The sequence below is a fragment of the Trachemys scripta genome, chromosome 5 (assembly GCF_013100865.1).
Source record: "Trachemys scripta elegans isolate TJP31775 chromosome 5, CAS_Tse_1.0, whole genome shotgun sequence".
Taxonomy (NCBI): domain Eukaryota; kingdom Metazoa; phylum Chordata; order Testudines; family Emydidae; genus Trachemys; species Trachemys scripta.
The window spans coordinates 40,261,656-40,286,857 of NC_048302.1; the positions used below are offsets into that span (position 1 = coordinate 40,261,656).

At 39.4% G+C, this 25,202-nt stretch overlaps 2 protein-coding genes across 7 annotated transcripts in view; one reads left to right on the top strand and one right to left on the bottom strand.

Annotated features, from left to right (window-relative positions):
* The window catches only part of NUDT6 (nudix hydrolase 6), a 31,878-nt gene extending 26,842 nt beyond the window's left edge, over nucleotides 1–5,036 (bottom strand). The window contains exons 1-2 of the mRNA XM_034772174.1: nucleotides 4,721–5,036; nucleotides 2,138–2,341 (exon numbers count right to left, since the gene is read on the bottom strand). Of these exons, the coding sequence (XP_034628065.1) occupies nucleotides 2,138–2,341; nucleotides 4,721–4,961 (445 nt within the window). The 5' untranslated portion in view covers nucleotides 4,962–5,036. The remainder of the gene's footprint in view (nucleotides 1–2,137; nucleotides 2,342–4,720) is intronic.
* Nucleotides 5,037–5,046: 10 nt separating this feature from the next.
* Nucleotides 5,047–25,202, top strand: part of SPATA5 (spermatogenesis associated 5) — a 290,334-nt gene continuing 270,178 nt past the window's right edge. For 4 of the 6 annotated variants that reach the window (XR_004645908.1, XM_034772171.1, XM_034772172.1 and 1 more), the window contains exons 1-9: nucleotides 5,047–5,242; nucleotides 7,269–7,393; nucleotides 8,042–8,199; nucleotides 14,303–14,361; nucleotides 15,149–15,784; nucleotides 18,239–18,368; nucleotides 19,106–19,162; nucleotides 20,337–20,460; nucleotides 23,233–23,488. Coding sequence is in view for 5 of the 6 variants with exons in the window: in XM_034772171.1 (XP_034628062.1) it covers nucleotides 5,113–5,242; nucleotides 7,269–7,393; nucleotides 8,042–8,199; nucleotides 14,303–14,361; nucleotides 15,149–15,784; nucleotides 18,239–18,368; nucleotides 19,106–19,162; nucleotides 20,337–20,460; nucleotides 23,233–23,488 (1,675 nt within the window). In the remaining variant the exon portion in view is untranslated. The remainder of the gene's footprint in view (nucleotides 5,243–7,268; nucleotides 7,394–8,041; nucleotides 8,200–14,302; nucleotides 14,362–15,148; nucleotides 15,785–18,238; nucleotides 18,369–19,105; nucleotides 19,163–20,336; nucleotides 20,461–23,232; nucleotides 23,489–25,202) is intronic. The other 2 variants (XM_034772170.1, XM_034772169.1) reach the window with 2 other exon arrangements.

The window sequence follows — 25,202 nt, forward strand, 5'->3', positions numbered from 1 at the left end:
AGGAGCTGAGGATCACCAAAAACCTCACAACCTTCCACCCCCAGTACACAGTGCATTTCTTTTGCCTTGCCTTCTCTAACATGAACATATAGGAACGTGTGTGTAAAAAAATATATAATCCAAAAGAAAACCCTCCACTGCACCTATACAGAAGAACTTATACAGAAGAGAATAGCACTGCTATTGCTTTACTTAAATAAATCAGCTGATTTATGCTATCATGTCTTCCTGATCTTTTCCTTCAATCAAAAACTCCTACTGAAACCTGATGGATTCAAAAGCAATAGCAGAAAATAAATATATAAACAGTCCTAGAGTTATTTTTTTAATTAAATTATTATGCAGCAGTGCTTGGAATCAATATGTCACAATTTCTGGAATTATTTAATTGCTTCTGCCCTTGAAGTTAGTTCTTATTTGTATAAAATACAGGCAAAATGTTCACCCCACAGTAACAGACAATCAGATGGTAGTATTTAAAAGATATTCTCCACATACATTATTTTGGTTTTGTAGTATATAAAACAGATTATTTTTTTTTTTAAAGCTATGACTTCTTAAAATTACATTTTGAGTTATGCAAATCCTACTTCAGGAAAATCCCTTTTCAGTTACTTCTATTTTCTCAAATATGTAAATTGTAACCATAAGGAATAATACTGTACTTTTGCAAAGGCAATGCATTGTTTGACCTTAGTTTAATGCCACATATTTTAATGATGAGGTTTTCATACCTCTGGAAAACATGTTCAAACATGTCCATTGAAAAAAAACCCAAGGCTTGTCTTAAGCATTTTCAGCTATGCTGCCCTCTGCTGATTTGCACTGCAAAAATGTGTCACTGGCAACTCAATTTGCAAAGCTGTTTTATAATGTAAATCAGAAGAAAAAAAAGTTTCTTTATAGTTAGATTTCTTTTTACAATATAATTAAATTTACTCATGTGAGATGGAAGATTATAAGGTTATCTCTTCACTAGAATTTGCATGTGGCTGTTTACAGGCTCTCAAAATCATGTGGTGATCAGCTAGGGCAGGGGTTCTCAAACTAGGAGTCGGGACCCCTTAGGGGGTCATGAGGTTATTACCTGGGGGGGGGGGGGGGGTTGTGAGCTGTCAACCTCCACCCCAAACCCCATTTTGCCTCCAGCATTTATTATGGTGTTAAATATATAAAGAAGTGTTTTTAATTTATAAAGGGGGTGGGGGGTTGCACTCAGAAGCTTGCTATGTGAAAAGGGTCACCAGTAAAAAAGTTTGAGAGCCACTGAGCTAGGGTGACCAGATGTCCCGATTTTTGGGTCTTTTTCTTATATAGGCTCCTTTTACCACCCCCCCCTCCTGATTTTTTACATTTGCTGTCTGGTCACCCTATGATCAGCTAACCTGTACACCATTGCCTAAAACTGATGATTTTTGCCCCTCCCCACTCCCTCAAATTGGTGGTGGCACAGATTTGGAGCTGCTCTGTAATAAGCACATTTGAGCCATTGGGTGTTATAGCCCAGGACCTAGACTAAGAGTGGGAGAATTGTGTGATTCAACCCCTGGGAAAGTAAAGGCAGGAGGTGTGAGACCAGGGGGGTGCCCCCAAGATCAGAGATTCAGCTAGTCCTATAACCATGACAGGTATTTTAGCATGTTTGGATGGCTCCAAGAACTGGGTCCATGTTTACAATACATAGAATATCTTTAAGAAGACCCTTGTATTCCTTCTAATTTTTGAAAAAAGATACTTATTAGTTCTCATTTTTTAATTATAGTTCTGGAGCCTTAACATTCCATCTCTCCTGGAGGACATTTCTCTCTTTGCAGGGTGAATGCCATAGAGTTCCTGATTTTGTTTAGTTTTTTTAAATAGGACAGGTGAAATTTTAAAGCTTTAGGACTCCATTCCATTAGCCAACACTGTTTAAAAAAATTTCCACCCTGAAAACTGAGACATCAGCTTACCAGTTTGTTTTTATTCCAACATAACACAATATATTTGTTCTGTAGGGACACTCGCGAATGACAGACTGCACTTCGCAAAGTTGTCCTACAGGTTTCTGTAGTGTGGAAGCCTGGTCGACTTACTGCTGAATCAGGTCCTAAACCATCAGCTGTTTTTCATAAATAGAATTGTTTTTAGAACTAACCTGCCACTCCTAACTGATGTGTGGCATACCCTGGTAACCTGCTGTGCCCTTCTCCTAGCCACAGGGTCAGCGTGGATGAGTCTGATTCTGCATGGTGGAAAGTAAAGCCCTGCAAAGCAGCAGTAGCTATAAATTTGCTTTGGAGAATAGGAATGTGCAGCCAGACTGCTATTCTGCCTTCTGCTCTCCATTGCTTGACAGACTCTGGAAAAAAAAAAAAAAAAAAGATAACATAAAACTCATTGTATACCTTCAAATCAAGAAAACAGATAGGAAAATAAAAGCTGTTGTCCTCTGATGGCCACTCCTCCCCCCCCTTTTTACTAAATTCTTTAGTTCTGCTGAACATAATAGCAGAGCTTAATGTAGAATAACAGCAGTAGTCAGACAAGTTATTGTGAAATTATATTGTGGCATATTCCATATTCATTCTCTTTTAGGGCCTGATTTCTAAAGGTTTTCAAGCTGGCCTCATTTATTGCAGGAGCAAACAACAGGTGAAAAAATGTAGGTGAAATCTGATTGCAAAAAGGGGGTATGGCACTGAAAATCTGACTCAATTTCTATTCATACAATTTACTCTGTTTACAAATCAAAAACTTTGTTTTCAAGTGTCAATCATGCAAATTGTACCTGGGATCTAAAAATTCATCTGTGTCCTTTCTGCTTCTTACATGATCACTAGTAAAAAAGATTCTCCAGATAGGATTTATGTGATGATTTTGTTGAGTAAGAATGATAAAGAGTAGAATCTAGTTCACTTTTCCACAGCTGCATTAACTTTGCAGAGATAACAGTAGTAACTTATTTTCCTCAGAGAACACAGGCCCCAATCCTGCAAGCACTTAGGCATGTGCTTAACTTTCTGTCATACTTACATAGCCCTCATCTCTGTAAATATCTGAACACCTCACAATCTCCAATGTGATTATCCTCACAGCATCTCTGAGAAGCAGAGTAGTACTATTATCCCCATTTTACAGATGGGAAACTGAGGTACAGAGAGGCTAACCGATTTTGCCCAAGGAGGCACACAAAGTCCATGGCAGAGCACAGACTTGAATTCAGGTCTTGCAAGTTCTAGGAAGGAGCTCTAACCAGTTGTCCATCCTTTCTCCATTGGGACTACTCCCCATAGTAAAGTTAATTCCATGCCTGTTTGCTGGCTCAAGATTTTGATGGATCAGACTGATATATAGAGAGACAACTAATAAGTAGAAGAATAAACTGCCTTATTTGCAGTTACTTCTTTGACTATAGGTACAATCCCAGTTTTAATTCAAATAACTGTCTTCTCATAATAATTTTGGGTAACAGTGAAAAAAATGTACTTAATTAAGAATAACAATGAAAACACATCTCCAAAGAAGATGGTAACTGGCAGTAAGGACACTCATTTTGAACATGCAAATAACTGAACAGTCTCTTGATCAGTCAAGTTATTTGCTACTATCACTGGAAATTAAAGTACAAGAGATATTTATCATTGTCTAAACAGTGGATCGCCCGTATTGTGGTTTACAATATTATGTTGTTTGTAGGTTTTTGGTGGAACTTTATATACATTTTGCTTACAGCTTTACACAATGGATAATACAGATTCTGCGCTTTGCATGTATTCACTTTTTTTCCTCCAGTAGTAATAGAAGTTAAAGGTTGAATTCTGTGTTGTGCAATTGTAAACCCAAGGTTACACAATTATGCCATCCTGAGGAAAGAATTAGATTGGAGGCTAGTAGGCAAGCTAAATAAGTATGCTTTCTCTTCAGAGTCAAGAATGACAGGTAAATGTATATGAGGACATTTCAAGGGATTAAAAAATGGCCTTTAGAAAAGGAACATTAGGACTTAAAATTTGACAAGCAAAATTGGATAATATACCATTAACAATTTAAAATTACAACTTTTTAAAAACACAACTTACTTGTAATTAATGGCTCTTCTCTCCCCCCCCGCCCGCTGAATTTATATTGGACAATAAAAACAGATTCCTCAGTTACTCTTTCAAAATGGTATCTGATTGCATAAGGCTGCTACTGTTGGGTTGCAGATCGCAAAGAGCAATGTTTAAATCTAATTAAAAAAAAAAGATAGTTTCAAACTGAAATAAAGGAAGCCATGCAAAATACACGCTCCTGGGTGTTTTATAAAATCTCAGCTGGGGGCATTCAATATACCAAATTTTAACCACATAATGAATAAATTACTTTAGTTGGGGCTGGTGGTGTCAATGGTCTCCCAAGTGAGGAAATAGTCCCAGTGAAGGCAATGGGAGGTTTGTGTGAGTACAGGATTACTGGTAGTGTTTGTTATTAGTGTGTGTGTGGTTTATGTATGTTGATACCCCTGCTTCCTCTTGTAAAGATTAGAGAGCCCTGGCTGGGGGGAAATCCTGGGCTCAGTTTAGTCAGTGGGAGTTTTGCTACTGGTCGCAATGAGGGGTGGGGAGATCACTTCTTTACACAAGACCTGATCTTCTGTAGCTACTGCCCTCCAGCTCAGTCCCCTTGTGCCCACCGGGGCAGCGCGTGGCCCTGAAATTCAGGCTGCTGCCCCGGCCCCGTGGCCCTGAAATGCACTTGCCCTGTAGCCATCTCTGGAAGGTGACTTGGTCCAGGCTGTCTGGCGTGTGAAGCTGATCCAGGTGCACGGTTACGCCGCCAAACTTATCCAGCTGTGGTTGGAGCCCGGCTCCCGCCGGGCTGCAACCGGCTAAGCTCCCCAGGCGGCGGCCGCACAGAGGGACTCGGGCCGGCTGGGGCCTTGCTCCGTTCGGGGCGCGCCGTGCAGGGAGACCCCAGCGCAGCGCCCGGGCCCCCAGCATCGCTCTGCGCCGGGGGGCAGCGGGCAGGAGCCGAGGGCTGCTGCTGGCAGGCGGGGCGAGGACTAAGGGGCGGCGCCGGCCTTTGCACTCTGATTAGGAAGCACTTCCAGGGGCTGCGCACGTGTTCGCTGCCGGGCCGGTTCCTCCTGCCATGTCGGCCCCCAAAAGAAAGAGCAGGGGGCGGCTGCCCCCCGAGAGCGGCTCCCTCAGCGCCACCCCGGAGCCGGCGGAGCGGCCCCCTGCTCTGCTGACGCTGGCTGCTGCAGACTTCTTGGAAAAAGGTACGGTGCGAGCGGCAGGCGCTGTCTCTCCAGCCAAGCGGCTGCGGCTCCCTCGCTGTGCCGGGGGCAGGAGGGGAAAGGTTGCTTGACACACCTGCCCCCAGCAAAATCATCCTTCCTCTGTGCCTGGGGGAAGAGAGTTTAAACCCTGTAGAATAGTTATGGGGGAAAGAGGGTTTTCAACAATCCAGTTTGCTTTCCCCCTTTCAACTGTTTGCATTTTTGTAACTTTCCTGGACCAGTCGATTTTCATGTTGTGTTACAAGACATCAGCACAACTTTGGGGTTGTAGCATTTTAAACGCGCTTAAATTCAAGTAAAGCGCGCTCGCTCTCTCTCTCTGTGTGTGTGTGTGTGTGTGTGTGTGTGTGTATGTGTATGGGGGGGGAGGGTCATGCAGTTTCAAAATTTCGGTTTTTAAAAGCCCACATTTTGGTGCTACACTGCTAGACCCGACGGTGCCCTCTTCAAAAAAAACAAACACACAAGCAAACAAAAATGTTATGTGCCATCTGAGATGCAAGGTTGCATACAAACATTTACTATTAGTTTGTATTTATGGATCGTCTAATCAACATACACGGTGCTGTTGATCTGGTAAATTATGCAACATAAATAAGACCGTAGCTGTTCTAAAGTAAAGCTGCAACTTTGCCATTGGTGCCCTACAGGGCTCTGTTTTGATCATATGCTCGTGCAAAGGCATGCTGGCATAGATCTGATAGGATTGGAACCAAAAGGCACATCTGCTACAATGCAACACAGTGTATATAGTATGGAATAAATATAGGCCCTAATCTTGCAGATACTCTCACATGTGAGTTATTCCCATTGATTTTAATGGGACTTCTTATGTGTAAGCATTTGCAGGATTGGAACCATATAACTGTGTTCTTCAGTGTAAAACAGACACTAAAAGTCTTGTACAAGAGTAGGCTACCACTACTGAGGTTGGCTATACCATTAAATGGAGCTTTGGGATTTTTAAAAAATTGTGTATTTTCTGTATGCAACTCTATTTATTCGAACATAAATAACTCCACAGAAACTACTAAGTAAAGTTAAAAACTAAAACAACAAGGAGTCCGGTGGCACCTTAAAGGCTAACAGATTTATTTGGGCATTAGCTTTCGTGGGTAAGAAACCTCACTTCTTCAGTTACCCATGAAAGCTTATGCCCAAATAAATCTGTTAGTCTCCTCTCCAAGTTAAAAACTAAGTAAGAAAGCAGTAATGTTAAATGATTTAAAAAAAAAAAAGTCCTGCTCATTGCTCCTTTAAGAATGAAAGTATACTGTTCTGTTTTTGCTTACCCTCTTCCTGCTGCAGCAGTTCCCAATTAAACTGAACAATTCGTTAGTAGACTGAAGTAATTAAAAAAAATATTGCTCTGTTGCAGAAATATTTTTGTAGAGACATAGCTCCTGGGTTGTGCTGTTCTTTTCAGTGGCCATCTGCCCACCACATTAGATATTGAAAAGATCGTGAGATTGGTAATGGGACATGCAGACCTCCTCTGTATCACTGGTTCAAATCTGGAGCAAGGTGATAGTGACCAAAAGTTATAATCTGATAGCTGTTCAGAAACCTAGCTAGATAGGACAAAATTGTCCCGTCTCAAAAATAAAAAAATAAAGACTGAATGGCTGAAGAAACTGGCTTTCAAGGAAGATTAAGAGGAGTTGTAACCTCTTCCATCTGAGTGGTAGTCGAAAGGCAGCACATGTACTCAAGCTGCCTTGAAATTAATTGTGGCTGTATGTCCAATTCCTCATGTGCTAAAGCCACAAAACCCACCATTATGATTCACTCTCTAGCCTTAGAATTGAATAAGTGTAGATACTGAACAGGCATGCTTGTTTTTGTAGTGTAGTGAATTTTACAGCAGGGGTAATGACAATGCAACTGCTTCATGTCAGAACAGAGGAGTTTTGTTTGCAGTCTTGTCCCTCTGAGCTGGCACATGTTATAAGCACTAAGTTCACTTATTGCACAAAAGAGTGACACATTTTCTCTAATATTCTAGCAGATGACAAAGTTCCTACAATGTACAGAAGAGTCCTTGTGCAACTAGGACTCAACAGTATGAAATCAGCAAATATATGCATAGGTCGACCAGTCTTGCTTACCAGTACAGATGGAAAACAAGAGGTGAGATTTCTTTTCCTGTCTGTTAGGCTAATTTTGTGCTTGGCTAAGTGGTGGATTGGAGTTAGGTCACAAGTGGGAGATGAGTTTGGAGATTTCAGAATTCCAGTTTTGAATTCTAGTTCTCCACACAATTTAGTGCAGTTATGTGTTATACTTCAGGATTGGAAAAGCAGATGAATTGTGCATCAGGCTGTTTTTGCAGCTTGGTGTTGAGACTTGTGCACAGCTTCTGATTGCTCTTTGCCTGGATTTAGCTAGTGCCATTAAAAGTCACTCCATTTTATTTATTTTTTTTAAATAGTGAAAGGGAATGAACTCCAGACTGTTGATGATGCTCTTCCATTATCTACAGAAAAACTCTACCCTTAGTTATATATTCTCTCTCATTCACAAAATTTAAGCCTTACATTTTTAGAAAGCTTGTTAGTTCAGCCCTTAAGGAATCCAGTGCTAATTGCCTTTCATTTTAAGTGTTTGTGGAATATTTCATTTTAACACAATCCTTAATCCCTTGTGGAGTTTGACTCAAAAGGCATGAAGGGTATTTCCCTTTCATTAGGGAATGACAACCAAAAAAAAGCTCTTAATCACCAAGTGTGTGTGGTGGTTTTGTTTTATCTTTTTAATTTAATTTGAAACTCTCTGTAGGTCTGTACAGCTTGGCCAGTTGCAGGCTTCCCAGGAGGGAAAGTTGGCCTAAGTGGAATCACTCAGAAGAATCTGCGAGTGAAACCTGGTGAGACAGTCACTGTCCAGCCTGTGGTCGGTGCAGTGGTGCAGGCAGAAGAAGTAGATGTGAAGCTGAGGTTTGGAATTTTTCTGTGAACATTACCTTACCTCCCAGTGTGCAAACTTGATCTAGAACGCACAGATTCTAGAATGTAAAGGCCTGTTGTAGGTGGATTCAGGTCCATTTTGCGTTTCAATTAGACTACTCATGTGCTTAAAGTATTGACAGGATTGGGACTTAATATTGTTTTGAGAAGTAGCATAGTACTGCCTCTTGGAACCCCTCCTGGACTGGGGACCTGTGGGATTTCTGCACTCAGAAGATTTTATGAGTTGCGCTTTAGCTGAATTGACTGAAAAATTTAATGTAGCATGTACCATTTATAAATTGCATATTTGTGTCTCAGTTTTCAGGAAACTAATAGGCACTTCCTGCTGTCTGGGTGCTGCAAAACGGCATTAACAGGAGTCTCGGTGATACTAAACTGAGCGGAATAGTCTGACTGGGTTTGAAGGAGCTCCTGTTCCCTAAGTTCTTTTAGTATAGTCTCAGATTCCCTACCTCCAGGAGGGGTTGAGGATAGCAGCACTGACCACTTAACTGGTTGCTTTGGGGCTTTCCAAACCCATCCTGTCCAGCTGGTATATCGAGATGTGCTGTCTTCTTGTAGGATCAGCGTATGTCCTTGAGGGCAATTTCCCTGAAGCTTTCCAGGAGTCTCTCTTGGGAGCCATAGAGCCGCTGACTGCTGTCTCCCAGCAACAGTCTGGAACATCCCTTACGCCACCCTTGGCCAGAGGGGCAGGGCCAGCCCTGCCCACGTTAGCTCTTCCATCCCTGTGACACTGGTATGGGGTTTGTATACCCCATCACAATTTGTTGTTGATAATCCAAAAGGAAAAATAAAATCACAAAGGGAAGCGTGTCAGGATAATAGGAAATGGGAGCTAGCAGGTGTTTTGTATATTTATTAGTTTCTTGACCTAATATCTCCTTTAGAAACAGAGGTTGTGCTAAGTTGGTTCAGACAATTCTTTATGACCATAAGATCAAAAAAGTTTGTAATTTGGTTTCAGATTATTTTAAAGGATGAGCATGGTCTCTGCTTGAAAGAGATGCCGTCAGGTTAAAAGTAATATTAGAAAAAGTCGTTACTTGTGATGTGAATATTGTAATTAAGAGGCTGATGCTGCAAAGTCCTTACTGATAGAGTAGTTGAGCTATTTATGTGAGTGTGGAGTATTCACATTAGGAATGGTGAAATAATTTTACAAATCTAACTTCCCTTTAAAAATGTAAATAATCTCTGGCAATGCTGTTAGTGTAGATTTTGCATTTGCTTAGGTAAAGCAACTAGACTTGAGCCCTGTGATTTTTGTATAATTGTCACAGCTGTCTGTGCTCTCAGAAGACTATAGGATCAAACCTGTGGTCCATCTAGTCCTGTATCCTGTCTTGTATAGTAGCTAATACCAGATGCTTCAGAGGAAGGTGTAAGGAATCTGAGAGTGGACAGTTAAGGTCAAACTTTTTCTAACTCCATCAGTTAATGCTTGGTTTAAGCCTTGAAGACCACCTTGCAGACCGCTGCTATTATCTCAGGAATCAAACTGGGGTATATGTGTGTAAGTGTGCAGTTATCCACAGGGCCACTGTTTGTAGCCCAATCTGGAATGCAGCTTCCACTTGCCCTCATGAGGTCTGCTGCTATTTGTCTTCTGTAGAGCCTGAGTTCCCAGCTCTGCATAGTATGTGGCATGGGGAAGTGGGAACTGGCCCTGCGGAGCCCCAGGTGGCGTAGTAGTGTTCCAGCCTTTTTCCACACTCTTGGTATTGGACTGGTAGAATAACCAAAGTGTCCCTGTCTCTACTTCAGTGTTGTTAGCTTTAACACTTTTACCTTGACTCTTGGAATGTTTCACATTTTGTTAACCTCATAAATCCAGGAGTTCAGTTTTATGTGAGAATCTCAGCTTTCCTTTAATTAAAAAAAAAAAAAAAAAAAAAAAAAAAAAAATTTGTAGCCTTCGTAGGGTTGCCAGTCTTGGTTGGACGTATTTCTGGAGGTTTCATCACATGACATCTTTAATTAAAGATTAATCTTTAATTCCTGTAGTCTCCAGGACAGTCCTGGAGTACTGGTAACCTTATGTATGGAGAGAAAGTTGAAAATATGAACCCTAAAGACTCATGACACAAGAAAGCAAATAAAAAGAACCTAACATTGATTATATTTTAAAATGTCATGATTTTCAAGTCAGTCTGATAATTTTGTGGGCACTGACTCGTGGCGTGTGTATACTTGAGGTGAGCAATATTGCTAGCCTGTAGATAAACAACTCTGAAGAACTCTCTCCTGCCATTGGTTCTGTGGGAAGCTGTAGACACAGGATAGGATGGTGGGAGTAAGGCTCGCAGGCAGAGGAACAGAGGACAGACATGGGGTGATGGATCTGGACCCAGAATGGGATAATGGGGGAGCACAGTGCAGGGGAGATGGGTGCAAGGCCGAGGCCCAGGAGGCCAGGGAAAAAATCAGGGAAGCAGTGCCTAGGGAAGAGACAGGACACAGTGTGTTTGTAAGGTGGTTAGGAGGCACCTTGCAGTGGTGTTTGGGAGGAGTTGAGGAGAGCACTCAAGGTGCTTGATGGGGGAAGAACGGTGATGGGGTGAAGGAGCAAACTGTGAGGAATGACCTTTCCATCAGACAGGACGAATAAGGGATGACACTATCATGTTGAGTGCAGCTTTTTTACATTTCACTTTGAATTTTCAACTTGCAACTTAGACAAGGGGAGGAGGAGTAAACACACCAAAACAAATAGGCTTTAAAATCATGAGGCTACTTGATTTTTTTTTTTTTTTACTTTTATTTTTTAATCTTTTTTTATTTTTGTTGATCTGTCTCATGATTTTTGATCTTGCAGTATTGACAATACTTCACTGATATAACATGTGGGTTGGTGGGGAATGTTTCAGTTCAAACATTTTTTTTTTTTTTTTTTAAAGATTCCTGGAATATTAGTTTTTATTACCGTGTGATATTAATTTTTGTAAACTATATTCCCTATCCCTGCCCAACCCCTGAATTTCAGGTCTAACCATATGATTGTCCCTTTGAATATGGAGAGGCTATCCTCATACAAATTGGCGTGCCAGAAATGATGGCAGACACATTTTAATACTCTAGAAAGTCAGGCACACACTGCCAGTGTCAGTAACATAATCAGGCCAGTAGTCCTACTCTAATTATTCTAGATGAGTTTGCTGTATATTTCACAAACGCCTGTTACTAACTCCATATGGTACGCTTGCTATTCTTTTTTTTTCTAATAAGGAAAAAACATATAACTACTGTTTTAAGCTACAGCAAAGCAAAGGATATGGAAAGCTTGCCTAGTGTTACATGCCCCCCTTAGTTTAGTTAACTGGTAGAAAATACTCATTTCATTTAAACCCTCCACCAGAAAGGTAGGTGTTTTTAAGTAAAGTTAATAAAATAAACTTAGTGTCCGTATGTGTTGTATGTGAATACTATACATCATACCTTCCTGTGTTTTCAGCTGTAACATTTTTATGAAATAGATTTTCCCTAAAAGAGAACTGCCACTGGAATTCTTCCTAATTTCTAAAATACTTTTGGTTATAATAATCTTTTAGAAACTTTTCCTAAGCAGAATGCTGAGACTTTTCCTAAACCAGATTTTCCCCCTCCATTATGTTTTGTTCCAGTTGCTGGGCTTCTAGAATTATTCTATTAATATGTAAAGAAAGAAATGGTAGGCTAGATCCTAAAGTCACTTTAATTGCTTCTGGCCTTAGCACTATCATTTCTTGTAAGACTACCAAATTTGTAAAATAAGTATTAATGTAGTCCCTCCTCCTGTAAGCAGTTCTATGCTTTCTTAATTTTGTGCACACGTCATCTAAATCAGTGTTTCTCAACTTTTCCAGACTACAGGATTCTGATTTGTCTTGTATATCCCAATTTTCACCTCACTTAAAAAGTACTTGCTTACATGTTGCCTCTATATAAATCCATGATATGCCCACATCTTGAATACTGTGTGCAGACGTGGTCGCACCATCTCAAAAAGATATATTGGAATTGGAAAAGATTCGGAAAAGGGCAACAAAAATGGTTAGGGGTATGGAACGACATCCATGTGAGGAGAGATTAATAAGACTGTGACTCTTCAGCTTGGAAAAGAGACGGCTAAGGGGAGATATGATTGAGGTCAATAAAATTGACTGGTGTAGAGAAAGTAGATAAGGAAGTGTTGTTTACTACTTCTCATAGCACAAGAACTAGGCGTCACCAAATGAAATTAATATGCAGCAGGTTTAAAACAAACAAAATGAAGTATTTCTTCACACAATGCACAGTCAACTGTGGAACTCCTTGCCCCAGAGGATGTTGTGAAGGCCAAGACCATAACAGGGTTCAAAAAAAGAACTAGATAAATTCATGGAGGATAGGTCCATCGATGGCCATTAGCCAGGATGGGCAGGAATGGTGTCCCTAGCTTCTGTTTGCCAGAAGCTGGGAATGAGCGACAGGGGTGGATCACTTGATGATTACCTGTTCATTCCCTCTGGGGCACCTGGCACTGGCCACTGTCAGAGGACAGGATACTGGGCTAGATGGACCTTTGGTCTGACCCAGTAGGGCCATTCTTAAGTTTTTATGTAGTTATGTACAAAATTAGATCTAAAAATACAAGTGTTACAGCACACTATTACTGAAAAATTGCTTACTCTTTCCTTTTTACCATATAATTATAAAATAAATTGATTGGAATATAAATATTGTACTTACATTTCAGTGTATAATATATAGATCAGTGTAAAAGTCATTGTATGAAATTTTAGTTTGTACTGACTTTGCTAATGCTTTTTATGTAGCCTGTTATAAAACTAGGCAAATATCTAGATGAGTTGATATACCCCCTGGAAGAAGTTCGCATACCCCCAGGGGTATCCGTATTCCTGCTTGAGAACCACCGGTTTAAATGACTGCAAGAGTTTTACTTAGATGTGTAAAGGTAATTAAATACATAAGTGTTTGCTGCATTAGGGTCATAAAATTGTATGGCGACTTGAAGTTTCTCAAAAATTTATGATATGTTTCTTGTCCTAGAATTTTCTCCTTGATCAGTAAAAATATTTGGGGAAGAGACTTTGTGATTAGTAGACTTAGAACTCCCTCTGTTGACCATAATTTTAGTTGCAGTTTCTGTATCTGGTATGTTTTCTTTTAAAAAGGTAAAATGTTTTGGTTGAATTTATGTCTTTGAGGAGCATCTTCCTTTCTTTTAGTGTAAAGGGAAAAAAAGGATAGTTTGTGATGATCACCTACAAACATTTCAAGGGTGTAAATGTAAATGCCAAGGAAGTGGAAGAATTATTTAACATGGTTACAGAACAAAGTAAAATTAGGGAAGAAACAGAGAGAAAATTTAGGCTAACTATTAAAAAAAAAAAAATCCTGAATGTAATGTATTAGACCATTGATACTCTTGATGGGTAAATGGTTTAACATCCCTCATTTAAAACTGGATTGCATGAAGTACAGTACTAGAGAATATACTGCAGGGAAAACCTTGCACAGTCGGAAAGGGCTTGGTCCTCAGATCTGCAAATGCTCCCGTTTGTGCTTACCTTTACAAATGCATGTATTGCCCATGAAATCAATGGACTACTCATGTATGAAAGTTTTTGCAGGCCTGCGGTATAAAATTAGGTTTTTTTTCTGAATCATTTACTGATTTAGTAAATGAAGTAACCACCTTCACTGTAAGTCAGAACAGTAGTCACTTGAGAGATAAACGTATCTCATCCTTCTCATTTTAAGGAATGATGAATCCTGACTTATATTATTGTATAAAATATTATATTTACGAAAAATCCGAAGAAATGTTAATATTTAAACCGGTAGTTAGTTAGCCTTAGAGCAAATATATTTACATTATATTTATGACTAGACTACAATGAGTCAAACAGAGCAACTTGTAAATTTGCCCATCAGTTTCTTCTGTTTGCAGAGTTAAATTAACTTCTTTGTTTTGCAGTATAGGATATACTGTTAATGAATAAATCAGGAGTTATCAATATTATAGACTGATTCTGTTTTTAGATTTACTAGGGAATTGTAAAATTGTTTTTCATCACAACCACAGGGACAAAGATGCCTGTATTAATGTTGAAGACTTGACTGTCTGTCTTTTGCGAAATCTAGGTAAGTGGTTTGTGTTTTTTTGTTTTACATGTATATTTTAGTAGAGAAACCATTTTTTGAGAGTAAATATCAGTCACCCACTATCTTAATCAAACGGTTATTCCAAAATGACTTTTGCCTCTTCAGCACTTCATCATAGGACTTTAGCTTGTTTTACAAATCCTTAAACTTTTTATTGACCTATTCATTCTGGGTGACATCACTTCACTACGGTGTGAATAGCAAATAATAATATACTTGCATGAAACATAGTTTTCAGTCCATCATGGCTGCTGTCAGTTCATTCTGAGATGGTTTAAAAGTCTGTCTTGGTCTTCTGCATTATAATGCGATGCACTCCCAACAATTGTGGTTATGAATTTATTTCTGTTATGAGAAGAGAGAGCTGAGCTTCTTGCATAAGCACATGACTCCAGGAGCTGGGATTTAAAGTAAAATCGTGAGACAGTGGAAGACACTAATAAATAGAGAGTTTAAGGAACTGTCTTTGCTAGAAATATAATCTGTAACTTTTTATGTGCTCCAAAATTTGAAACAACCAGAAATACTAATGGACAGTCATTCAGAAAATTTATCCTTATGGAGGCTGACTATGTTTGAAGGGATCATTTTAGATGAGAACTGTATTTTCCTGTCTTTTAGGACAGTTAATTTGTGACATCTGTTTTAGGGTTTACTGATGAAAAATTGTTCTAATTCATTCATATTTGAAAAGTATTGCTGGAAAATAAGATTAATATGTACTATATATTTTTTTTTTATTTACTAAAATTTAATCTTCTTGTAGATGGGAAGATAGTTTTGCCAGGCAACCTTTTGCATCTCACTTTCTATGGCAAACCTTGCAACTTGATGGTGACGAGGGTGAAAGGAACCGATGGGGCCCTGCTGAAAATGCAGAGAAGTACTGTTTTCAGTGAAACACAAGAGCCAGTCCTTGAGAAGACTGACTTGGAGACCAGTGCTCTAAACTTGTCTTTGCAGCTCAGAAAGTTGGACATAGAAGACAACCAGGAAGGAGCATCTACCAGCACTCCATGCAAGCTGATGGCTCAAAGTTCACTAATTACTTCAAATGCTGTGGTGATAGGGGGTGAGCAGGATTATGACCGGACAGATGAGTTCTGTAATAAGGGGAATGTCAGAGACCTTATTGATGGTTCTGAATCAATCAGAGATGAAGACAGCATGAGATTGCTACGCACTGGCAACACTGGAGCAAAATGCAATTTGGATACCTTTTACTTTATTTCTTCAAGAACTAGAGTCAATTTCGTAGAGAATCGGACCATTGCAACAGAAGAACACGACTCTAAATCTATCCTTACCTATGACATGATAGGTGGTTTAAGCAGCCAGCTACAAACTATTAGAGAAACAATTGAACTGCCTCTGAAGCAGCCTGAATTGTTTAAGTGTTACGGTATGATGTCTAAGAGTTGGTTTTCTTCATCTAAGGCAGTTTTTCTTTAACTTACCACTTCTTTCACCCATATTAACAAGTCACTCTATATGAAACACACATTCCCTCTCTGTGTGATACAGATTTGATGTACTTTAGTTCCCAACTAAACTCTGTTATAATTATCTTCTTTACAGTTGTTCCTTTTTTAATAACCAAATGTTTAGATTGTAAGGATCATGCCTTAGAGAGGAGAGTCTGTGATGGTGTAGTTACCCAGGGGAACTCATGACGAGTAACAAGGAGTTAGTCGGTCACCTGAAAAATACAGGTACTCTTCTGTAACTCCACTGCTTAAAGTCTGTTTTTATAGAGTTCAATTAAAAAAAAAAAGTGCATTTAATTTAAAGATTGGCCAATCAAATTCTAGTTTTTCCCCTCATCTCCCTCCCCTTTTAATTCCCTTTATCTGACCCAGGGTTTCTGTAAATTATAGAAAAGAATATAGTGCAATTCACCCATGTGAATTGGAAAGGATGCAATGATTTAAACATTAAAATTATTTATTATGATGTTTTCTTAGATTAAATCACAGTGCTTTGGACAATGTAAAACAAGATGGGACAAAGCACTAGAGAGTACTGTAGGGAACAATAATAATCCTTCATTTGCAGCAGATGGATTAGCTTATCTTAATAGGTGTTTTCTATCCATAATTTCTAGGAAAAGTTAAAGTCCTGGGGAAGTTTTTCTAGAAAGGGAATAGGTAGGGGTAGGAGAGTGGTGTGGCTGCTATTCTTACAGGTTTTTGAGGTAAACCCTGTTGGCTGCTTTGACCCATAAATCACTTTGAGTGGAGAGATTGTGCCCTAGGTGAGAAGAATCTGCTAAGGTGAGGGAAATAACCAGGTTTTCACCCTCAGAATCGTTATGTCAGCAGAGGGATTACTTGTCTCTCTCTGGAATGGCCAAGGTGTTTGACTCCCCAACCTATTTATGTTCTGAGATCCATGTGGTCTTGGGATATGGGGTATGGGCCAGAATTTATTCATTGCAGGGGCCCTATACCTCTGCATTGCTTCTCCACCTTGCCTGTCTCCTCTGAGGGGATGTGGGTTGTTGGAACAGAGGGACAATCCATGTAAGACAATTATGGGTGTGCTAGTTTATATTGCGTAGGGCTTCCCTCTGAGTTTCTGTGGGATGATGCCATGAAGAATGCCCATCCATGCTCTGTCCACAGAGCCCAGACCTCAAGATGCACCAGGGGATTTCATGTGTCAGGGACAAGGAAGGGATGCTGCTGCAAATCCCGCACCATAACATAGGTGACATCTGGATAATCAGCATCTCCTTTGCTAATGGCATCAGAGAGATATCAAGCCCTATATTTACTTCAATATCATTAGGCTTGAATATGTGGTTATCTGCAGTACAATAGCATAGGAATTGCGTACTAGACCAGACTCTTGGTCTCTTTCCTTCACATTGACAAGCATCAGAGGAATGTGCAACAATTCCCTCGGTGGACGTTAAGGAGTAACCTGGTAAAAGGAAGTTTCTTGCTAACTCTTGTCAATTAATGTTTAGTTTTTTGTTCTACTTGCATATGTACTCCTAGAGGTTGGGCTTATCCATACAGAATCCATAGTTCTCAGGAAATTTATCTCATTAGATTTTATTCCATCACCTCTATGGTATAATTGGTCCTTATATAGTTTATTGTCAGGCTTACAATATTTCATTGACCATTTGTCATTCTACCATATTTTAGTAATGCTCATTCTGCCAAGGTCCATTGTCAGGAATTCTAATCCACCTATTTTTGGCTTTTAAACTTCTTGTTTTTAATTTTTGTGTGTGTGCCTGTTTTATTGGACTCTAGGCTGAAACCATTTAATTTTTCTGGAATATACTTGTGTTCCGAACCGGTCTCTCCTCCAGTTTGGCTGTAATTTCTCTTGTTTTAACTATATGCAGAGACACCTTGTTTTACCGACATCCCTGGCAGATGCCCTTGTCTGACCTTAGTGCTCATCAGTAGCTGTCAGCTATCCCCAATCTCCTAATATTTGCTATTACAGAGGCACATTCATTCTTATATTTGGTATTTCCAGTCTTTTTTAATAATATTATTTAATGTGTGCATACCTGTAATGAAGTGGAGTGGTTTTGTTGTGCTGGAGGTTTGTACAAACAGTATTGTAGGAATCTTGAGTAACATAATAAAGATTTAATTAATGCTAGGTTTTCAATCAGAAGGATTTCAATAGGATTATTGGGGAAAATAACATTTTATATAATAGGTTTTTATTAAAAATTAGTATATGCCTATATTTCTTAAATAAAAGCATGTAGAATATAGAAATCAGTAATGTAGACATGTATATTGTAGAGCGGTGGAGCATGGTGATTTGATTTGTTCACAACCGCCTTAAGCACAAGTAACGCTTTTCTCTCTGTGTTTGTTTAAAGGAATTCCTCCTCCTAGAGGGGTGCTACTGTATGGCCCTCCAGGTACTGGGAAGACCATGATTGCCAGAGCTGTTGCAAATGAAGTGGGAGCCCATGTTTCAATTATTAATGGTCCTGAAATTATAAGCAAGTAAGTTCATCTAATTTATTACATCAGTAACTTAGAGACATTGGGCCAAATTCTGTACAGGCTTGTATCCATTGGCGTTGCACAGTGTATAAATATGTAGGATTGGGTCCAGTGTATATGTCCCAAGTCTCAGAAGTTCATGGGGATGGGATTATGCTGTTTATTGTTCTAGAGTGAAAATTATAGTTGTCACCTCCCAGTGAAATGAAGTAACAGGAGGCTGTTTTCATCATTCCTTTGAAGAGGAATCTTATCTAGTATAGTACAGAGGTATGTATGGCAGTGGAATGGGAAAAAAGGAAATAATTTGATAAATAATTAGAAAGATAATTAGAATTGCATCTGCATGCCAGTTGTATGTCCAACAAGGAAAAAGGACTGTTTGTTAAAGCACAGTAAAATAAAGGCAAAAATGAGGCTATAGATGAGAATTTGTCCAGGTAGCATTGGTTTAGTTGTGAAAAAATTGGAATCTCTATGACTTAGATGGAGATAAACTGTTCCCCCTAATTTTTGCTGGCTACAGATGGGTCATATTTTAAAATAAGTATAAATTGTGCCTTAGTCTCTTATCCCAGTGGAAATGCAAATTTAAAATAATCTTTGTGACAAGCCACACATTCTCTGGGATGCTTTGAAGGTTTGAACACCATCTTGTGGAAACTCAAGGAATAGAGTCCCGCCCCAACTTGGAAAACAGTAAAAGTTCTGTTACTAAAATATTGTGATTGTTTCAGGTTTTATGGTGAGACTGAATCAAGATTACGACAGATATTTGCTGAAGCCTCTCAACGGTACATTCATTTTAGATCATTCTGATTACATACATGTTCATGTGTGTAATCATATAATCAAATTTTGATATTATTGCGTAAAGAAAAGCTTATGAAATTCTCTGGATTGTAATATTTTTCCTGCAAAGGTATTTTAAATGTAGATAAGTTTTATTTATATACAGCTTGGCGCAAAGAAGAATAATCTAATCTCCAAATTTTATGTTTTTGGTCCCTTATTATAAATGCAATGTCATTTAAGGAGGCTGTTGTATATTATTCTAAACCAATTAGCATGAGTCCTACGTAAAATATTAAATTCTCAACCTAGTTGGTGTTAGAACTCAAAACTCTCATTTGCAATAGAAAGGAACCCAAGCCAGATAGATTGGATCCAGATACGAAGTTTGTTTACATTTGTTCCAAGGCTGTTTAGATGCAAAGATTTAATTTGGGATGATTTCTAATTTCCAGTGGAAATGTTCTGCCACCTGAGCCAAAAGAGAGACTCATTTAGCTTAAATAAGAGAAGCCCATCTTCTGTTTTACCCATATTTCATCATAGAAACAGAATGGTAGAAAGCTGTCACTGACCTTATTGAGTGGAAAAACAAAAATCTTGTTAAAATCTTACAGAATTTTAATATTGTAGTTTTGGAAAAATCTATTGGTGTGGCCATGAAAGTTGTGATTACTGGAGGAATGTAGTATGTATGTAAGTGTTTTTAATGGCTATCTAAACCATGTGTGACTGCACCTATAGGGCCAGATTCAGTACTAAAATATTTTCACTCAAGTTTAACCAACAGAATTGTAAACTAAATTCATTTGGAGGGCCAAATTCAACCTAGGAAGGAGCAAGAGAGAACCCAGCTTGACTTTTAGGTCTCAGTTTAAGTTTGCAGGGACAGCAACTAGAAAAGCCAATTTTTTACTTATTAGCAGAATAAAGTCAGTATAGAATCTGAGAACAATAAACATGGAATCACAGAATGCAATTATTTTACAGAGTCATATATTGGAGCAGAAACATACTTCAGGCTGAAAGTTTGTCACCTTGGAGATTTGGATACCCATTAATTTTAATGGGAATTGAATGTCCATATCCATTAGTTTTGAAAATCGAAGCCTAAATGTTTTAAATGCTGCTATGTACAAATGGCAGATAAGTTACTTTTATTTATTTTTCTTTCAGTCGTCCATCAATTATATTTATTGATGAGCTGGATGCACTCTGTCCGAAGAGAGAAGGGGCTCAGAATGAAGTAGAAAAAAGAGTTGTAGCTTCATTACTAACATTGATGGATGGCATTGGCTCAGTAAGTAAAGTATATTGATACAATTAGTGTATTAAGGGGAAGAACTGAATAAACTGCATTTGGTTTTGTAGCACAGTCAGGCCAGCATAAGATGAGTTAGAAGAAACTTTTAGACAGCAATCTAATATCCTTATTGAATTTAAGGGAAAAGAAAGAGAAGACACGTGTCCCTTACTAACACTAGATAGGGTTAAAACTAATAAGTGATTTCCTTCAGTAAATTACGTTTACTTTAACAGAGTATCGCACCATATTGTTGTGACACTTCAGAGAAATTAAACCTATATATCTATATCTATTTATTTTTTATTTGTATATAATGTGTGTGTATTTTGACATTCAGAGACATTTTTGAATTGCAAGAGAAAAGAGTATATAGCTTCTTCCATTTTCTTTTTGTCCTTCCACATCTCCCTTTTTTCTGTTTTTGGGGGGGGGCGGGGGGGGCAATAAATGTAAGACTTCAGAGGCATCTTTTTATCAAGTCGAAACAGATACCAGATTATTCGGAAATTAAATGAAAATACTGTTGGTAGTGTTTTTTGTCTGGCCTGGATTGCTAAGATACCCTTTCAGTTCCCATACTAAATTTTTTAGGGCCTTATTGACTTCAGTGATCTTTCAAAGGATAGTAGGAGTGTGAGGTCTGTGTCTTTCTGCACAGAGTTAGAAGCAGTGAGTATAAAAATCTTGTGGATGTTAACTGCAAGTTTCCCTTAATTTCCTGCATAAAGTTTTGGCAGCTCAAATAGACCTCTATATAAGGCTACAGGAAGGGGATATTTCCTATTAGTAAAGACCAATGGATCTTCTTTCTAAGGATAGTCTTTTTGGGGACATTCTGAACACCACACTTTCAAAACTCTTTCTTAACAAATAAAAGCAATACTTAGCTCTTGTATAGAGCTCTTCATCTATAGAACCACTTTTCAGATGGGGAAACTAAAGAATGGAAAGGGAGAGAGTTGAGTAAGGCCGCTCAGCAGGATCATGTGAGTGTGGCTAAAACATAGGTCTTACGATTTCCAGTCCAATACCCTGTTACTGCATGGTAGTGCCTCCGACTTCATGGACTTGTAGACTTTTTAAGGTCAGAAGGGACCATCATGATCATCTAGTCTGCGGCCTGCAATGTGCAGAAGGTCAGAACTCACCCACCCACTGCTGCAATAGACCCATAATCTCTGTCTGAGTCACTGAATTACCGTATATACCTGTTCATAAGCCGATTTTAGTAAAAAAGGGAAGCACCAGAGAAGGGGGTCAGCTTATGAACGGGTATAGAGAGGGAATTTTGGGACACAGCTCCTCTTCCTAACAGAGGGAGCAAGGAGAGGCAGCAAGCCAGAAGGGAAGAAGCGGGGCCAGAGTCCCTCCGCTTCTGGCCACGCTGCTCTCCCCCTAGCCTCTGAAGCAGTTGCAGCTCTGGGGCTTGCAGGTTGCAGCCATGCTGCTCGGCCCTGCCCCCCAGAGCAGGCTGTGGCTGCGCTGCCCGGGCGCCAGAGCATGCTGCGGCTGTGCCACCCGGCCCAGCCCGCTGGAACATACTGCGGCTGCGCCGCCTGGTCTGGCCCGCCGGAGCAGGTTCGGCCGCGCTTCCCAGCCTGCCAGAGAAGCTCCAGCCAGGCCAGAGACATCCTCTCCAGTTAAGGGGAAGAGATGAGATGGGGAGAGTGTGGGAATCCCGGGCTAGGGTTGGGGTCATGTGGGGGTGGTCACAGGGGTAATTCCCCTGACCGCCAGCTTCCACCCTCCCACCCCCCAAATTTCCCCACCAGTTGTTGTCCTGGCCAGTCAGGGTAAGCAGCTGGCGCACCGGGACACTTTGTTTACTTAGGTTTACCTCCGTGCCTGCAGACCCTCAAGGTAAACAAACCATTTTTGTGGGATTCCCCCCACCACACACACAGAGTTTTTCAATATTTCTGAAGGGGAATTTTTAATTTTGGGTCATTTTGATCTGAATCAAAATATTTTGGTTTGTTGAACTGACCTGAAATAATTTTTGGGGGTCAGCTCAATATTAAACTTCATTTCCCTATTATAGTGAATTGTCCCATGGGGATTATAGTTCATATTCCCATGTTCTCCTTTGGGCTGTGTTCTCTGATATGATTATATTGCCCAACGTGCAACACTATCTTTCCTGGGACTCAGCAGCATAGTGCCTCATGGTAGTCATGTATATGGGGGTGCATCATGGAAGATGTAGTCTGGCCAGGGAGCCTGGCCTATAAGGAGGATGGAGGCATCAGGCTCCTGAACTACAGCTCCCATGAGGCAATGTGTTACAATAGGAAAATGCAGTTTAATGTTGAGCTGACTCAAAAAAAAAAAAAAATGTTTCATGTTAGTTCAGCAAACCGAAAAAACCATTTATTCATTTCTGAATTGAAAATGTTCAGAACTCTGCATCCTGTGAAAAATTAAGGTATTTAAACTTTCTCCAATTTCGGACAAAAACAAAAGTTGAAATATAGAAATTTCCTGTGGAACTGAAATTCTTTTGCTCAGCTCTAATGGGAGCAATGCTGTCCTCCCGAACTTGGTACCAGGGGCTCAGTTCCTGTCCCAAAAGTTCCAGCACATGATGATGATTCTTCATCTGATGAGTTGTAAAGTGCTATGTGTGTATTATTACTACTTACTCTTTTGGGGTTAGAAGAAGGCTCTAGTTTGCTATCTGAACAAATACATAAGCATGTGTAAATTGTGAGGTCTTTAACACCATTTTAAAATCTAACTTGTTTTTCTATTTATTTGTCTCATTAGGAAGATGGTGCAGGGCAACTTTTGGTACTGGGTGCTACAAACCGTCCGCATGCACTGGATGCAGCGTTACGCAGACCTGGGCGTTTTGATAAAGAGATAGAAATCGGGGTCCCCAATGCCCAAGACCGATTCGACATCCTCAGAAAACTTCTTAATAAGGTTCCTCATCTGTTGACAACAACAGAGTTGGTGCAGCTGGCTGATAGTGCCCATGGCTATGTGGGAGCAGACTTGGCAGCCTTGTGCAAAGAAGCAGGTAAGGTATGCTGCTAGTCCCACCAAGAGTTCACTTACTCTAAAAATCCACCAGACTGCTAATGGTACACACAGTACATCTCACAGAGTGACTCAAAACAATGTAATCTTTTCTCTGTTTTCATATTTTTGTAAAATTTTATAACAAAATCCACAAAGGGCTTTAGAAAGTTAACAGACCATTGGGAAACTGGGGTAGTTAAGGGGGTTGGTAATGGGATCTGGAGCCTCTTGCTTTCCTGCCAACAGTTTGACTTTAGCCCAGGCTGTTTGAGACCAAAAGTTGTCGTCGTTTCATGACTGTTCCCATGTGGCTGTTCTCAGCCCCTTTTTTCACCATTGGCACTTTTGTTGTCTGGTCAAGGACTAAGTGGACATGAAGACTGAAATACTCTCTCCCCACTAGAGGGGAGTAGTATGAAAAATATTGGTTGTCTGCTGCCCTAGCCATATTGTTCTATGGACAAAGAGAGTCTCCACACTGCCAGATCTTTAACAGGCACTTAAAATATTTTTAAAAATAATAATTAAAAAAAAAAAAAGATGTCGACTGTCAGAATCCTCATGTCATTTTTAGTTTAGTATATAAAAAGTCTCTTGTAAGCTGTTGGTCAATGCATTGAATGGATTGTGACTGTTTCCAGGTATTCCTAAGAGCTTCTCTGCTCTTTCCTCAGTAAACAAGATTGTGAGGCACTAAGAGAGTTATCCTCACAATGCATTCTGGGTTGGATACACTGGGGAATGTTTAAAAGCAAACCTATTTCTGTTTTTAAAGAAAAATCATAGAAACTTTCAATTTTTCATTTTTCAAAAACAAGGGTTTATAAAATTTAAATGTCAGGCTTTAAACTGCCCTTAGAGCATTTAAAAAAAAACACCCCTTAATTATTGTCAGAACATGACTAATATTATACCTGCACCTTTTTATTCAACAGAGTTTTGCTAAAAGTAGTAATGGAATAGAGCACTGGATTCTATTCTGACCCATGCATTGTGAATGAAATTGTCTGTTAAGCTTGCAGAATTGTTATTATGGGGGATAATGCATAAACCAGAAAGATCTATACTTGATAATCAGAGTTTACAGGGCTGTCTGTCAAATATTCATCTGTTGATTTGTGTACAGATTAAAGGAAGAAGATAAATATGGACGTTTGGTGTCATTTTAACAGAGTCACTTTGCAGGCTATAACCATGCTTTAAGCTCTGTTGTAAGCTAGCAGTCATTCTTTTTAAAACAAACAAAAACCTCACCGTTCCCACTCTTCTCCCCCCCCCCCCCCCCCCCCCCAGGTTCTGATTTGAAAAATCTCCGTCTGAGACCCCCCTCTGTGGACATTGAGGTCCACATTTCAAAGGTGTTTCAACCCAGTCTCTACTTGTGTTCATGCAACTTTTCTCTCTGATCTTGGGCACTTATTTTGTGCATCTTTAAAGGATGATTACCTAGTCTTTTTAGATCTATGGATGGAACACGTGGCATAAATATAAAGTATCTTAATTATTATGCAGACCTCTATGCTTTTGTTGTTTTGTATTACAGTAGTAATATAAATAGAAACAATTTACCAATTTTTTTCCGTAAAAAATAAACATTGGATCTTTGTTATAATGATATTTGCAAATTGGTATCCTGGAGTGACCTCTGCTGGAAGAAGATGCAGTCCTGCCCTTGAAGCTGTTTGCAGGCTAGTTGTATTTTTCCTCAAAGA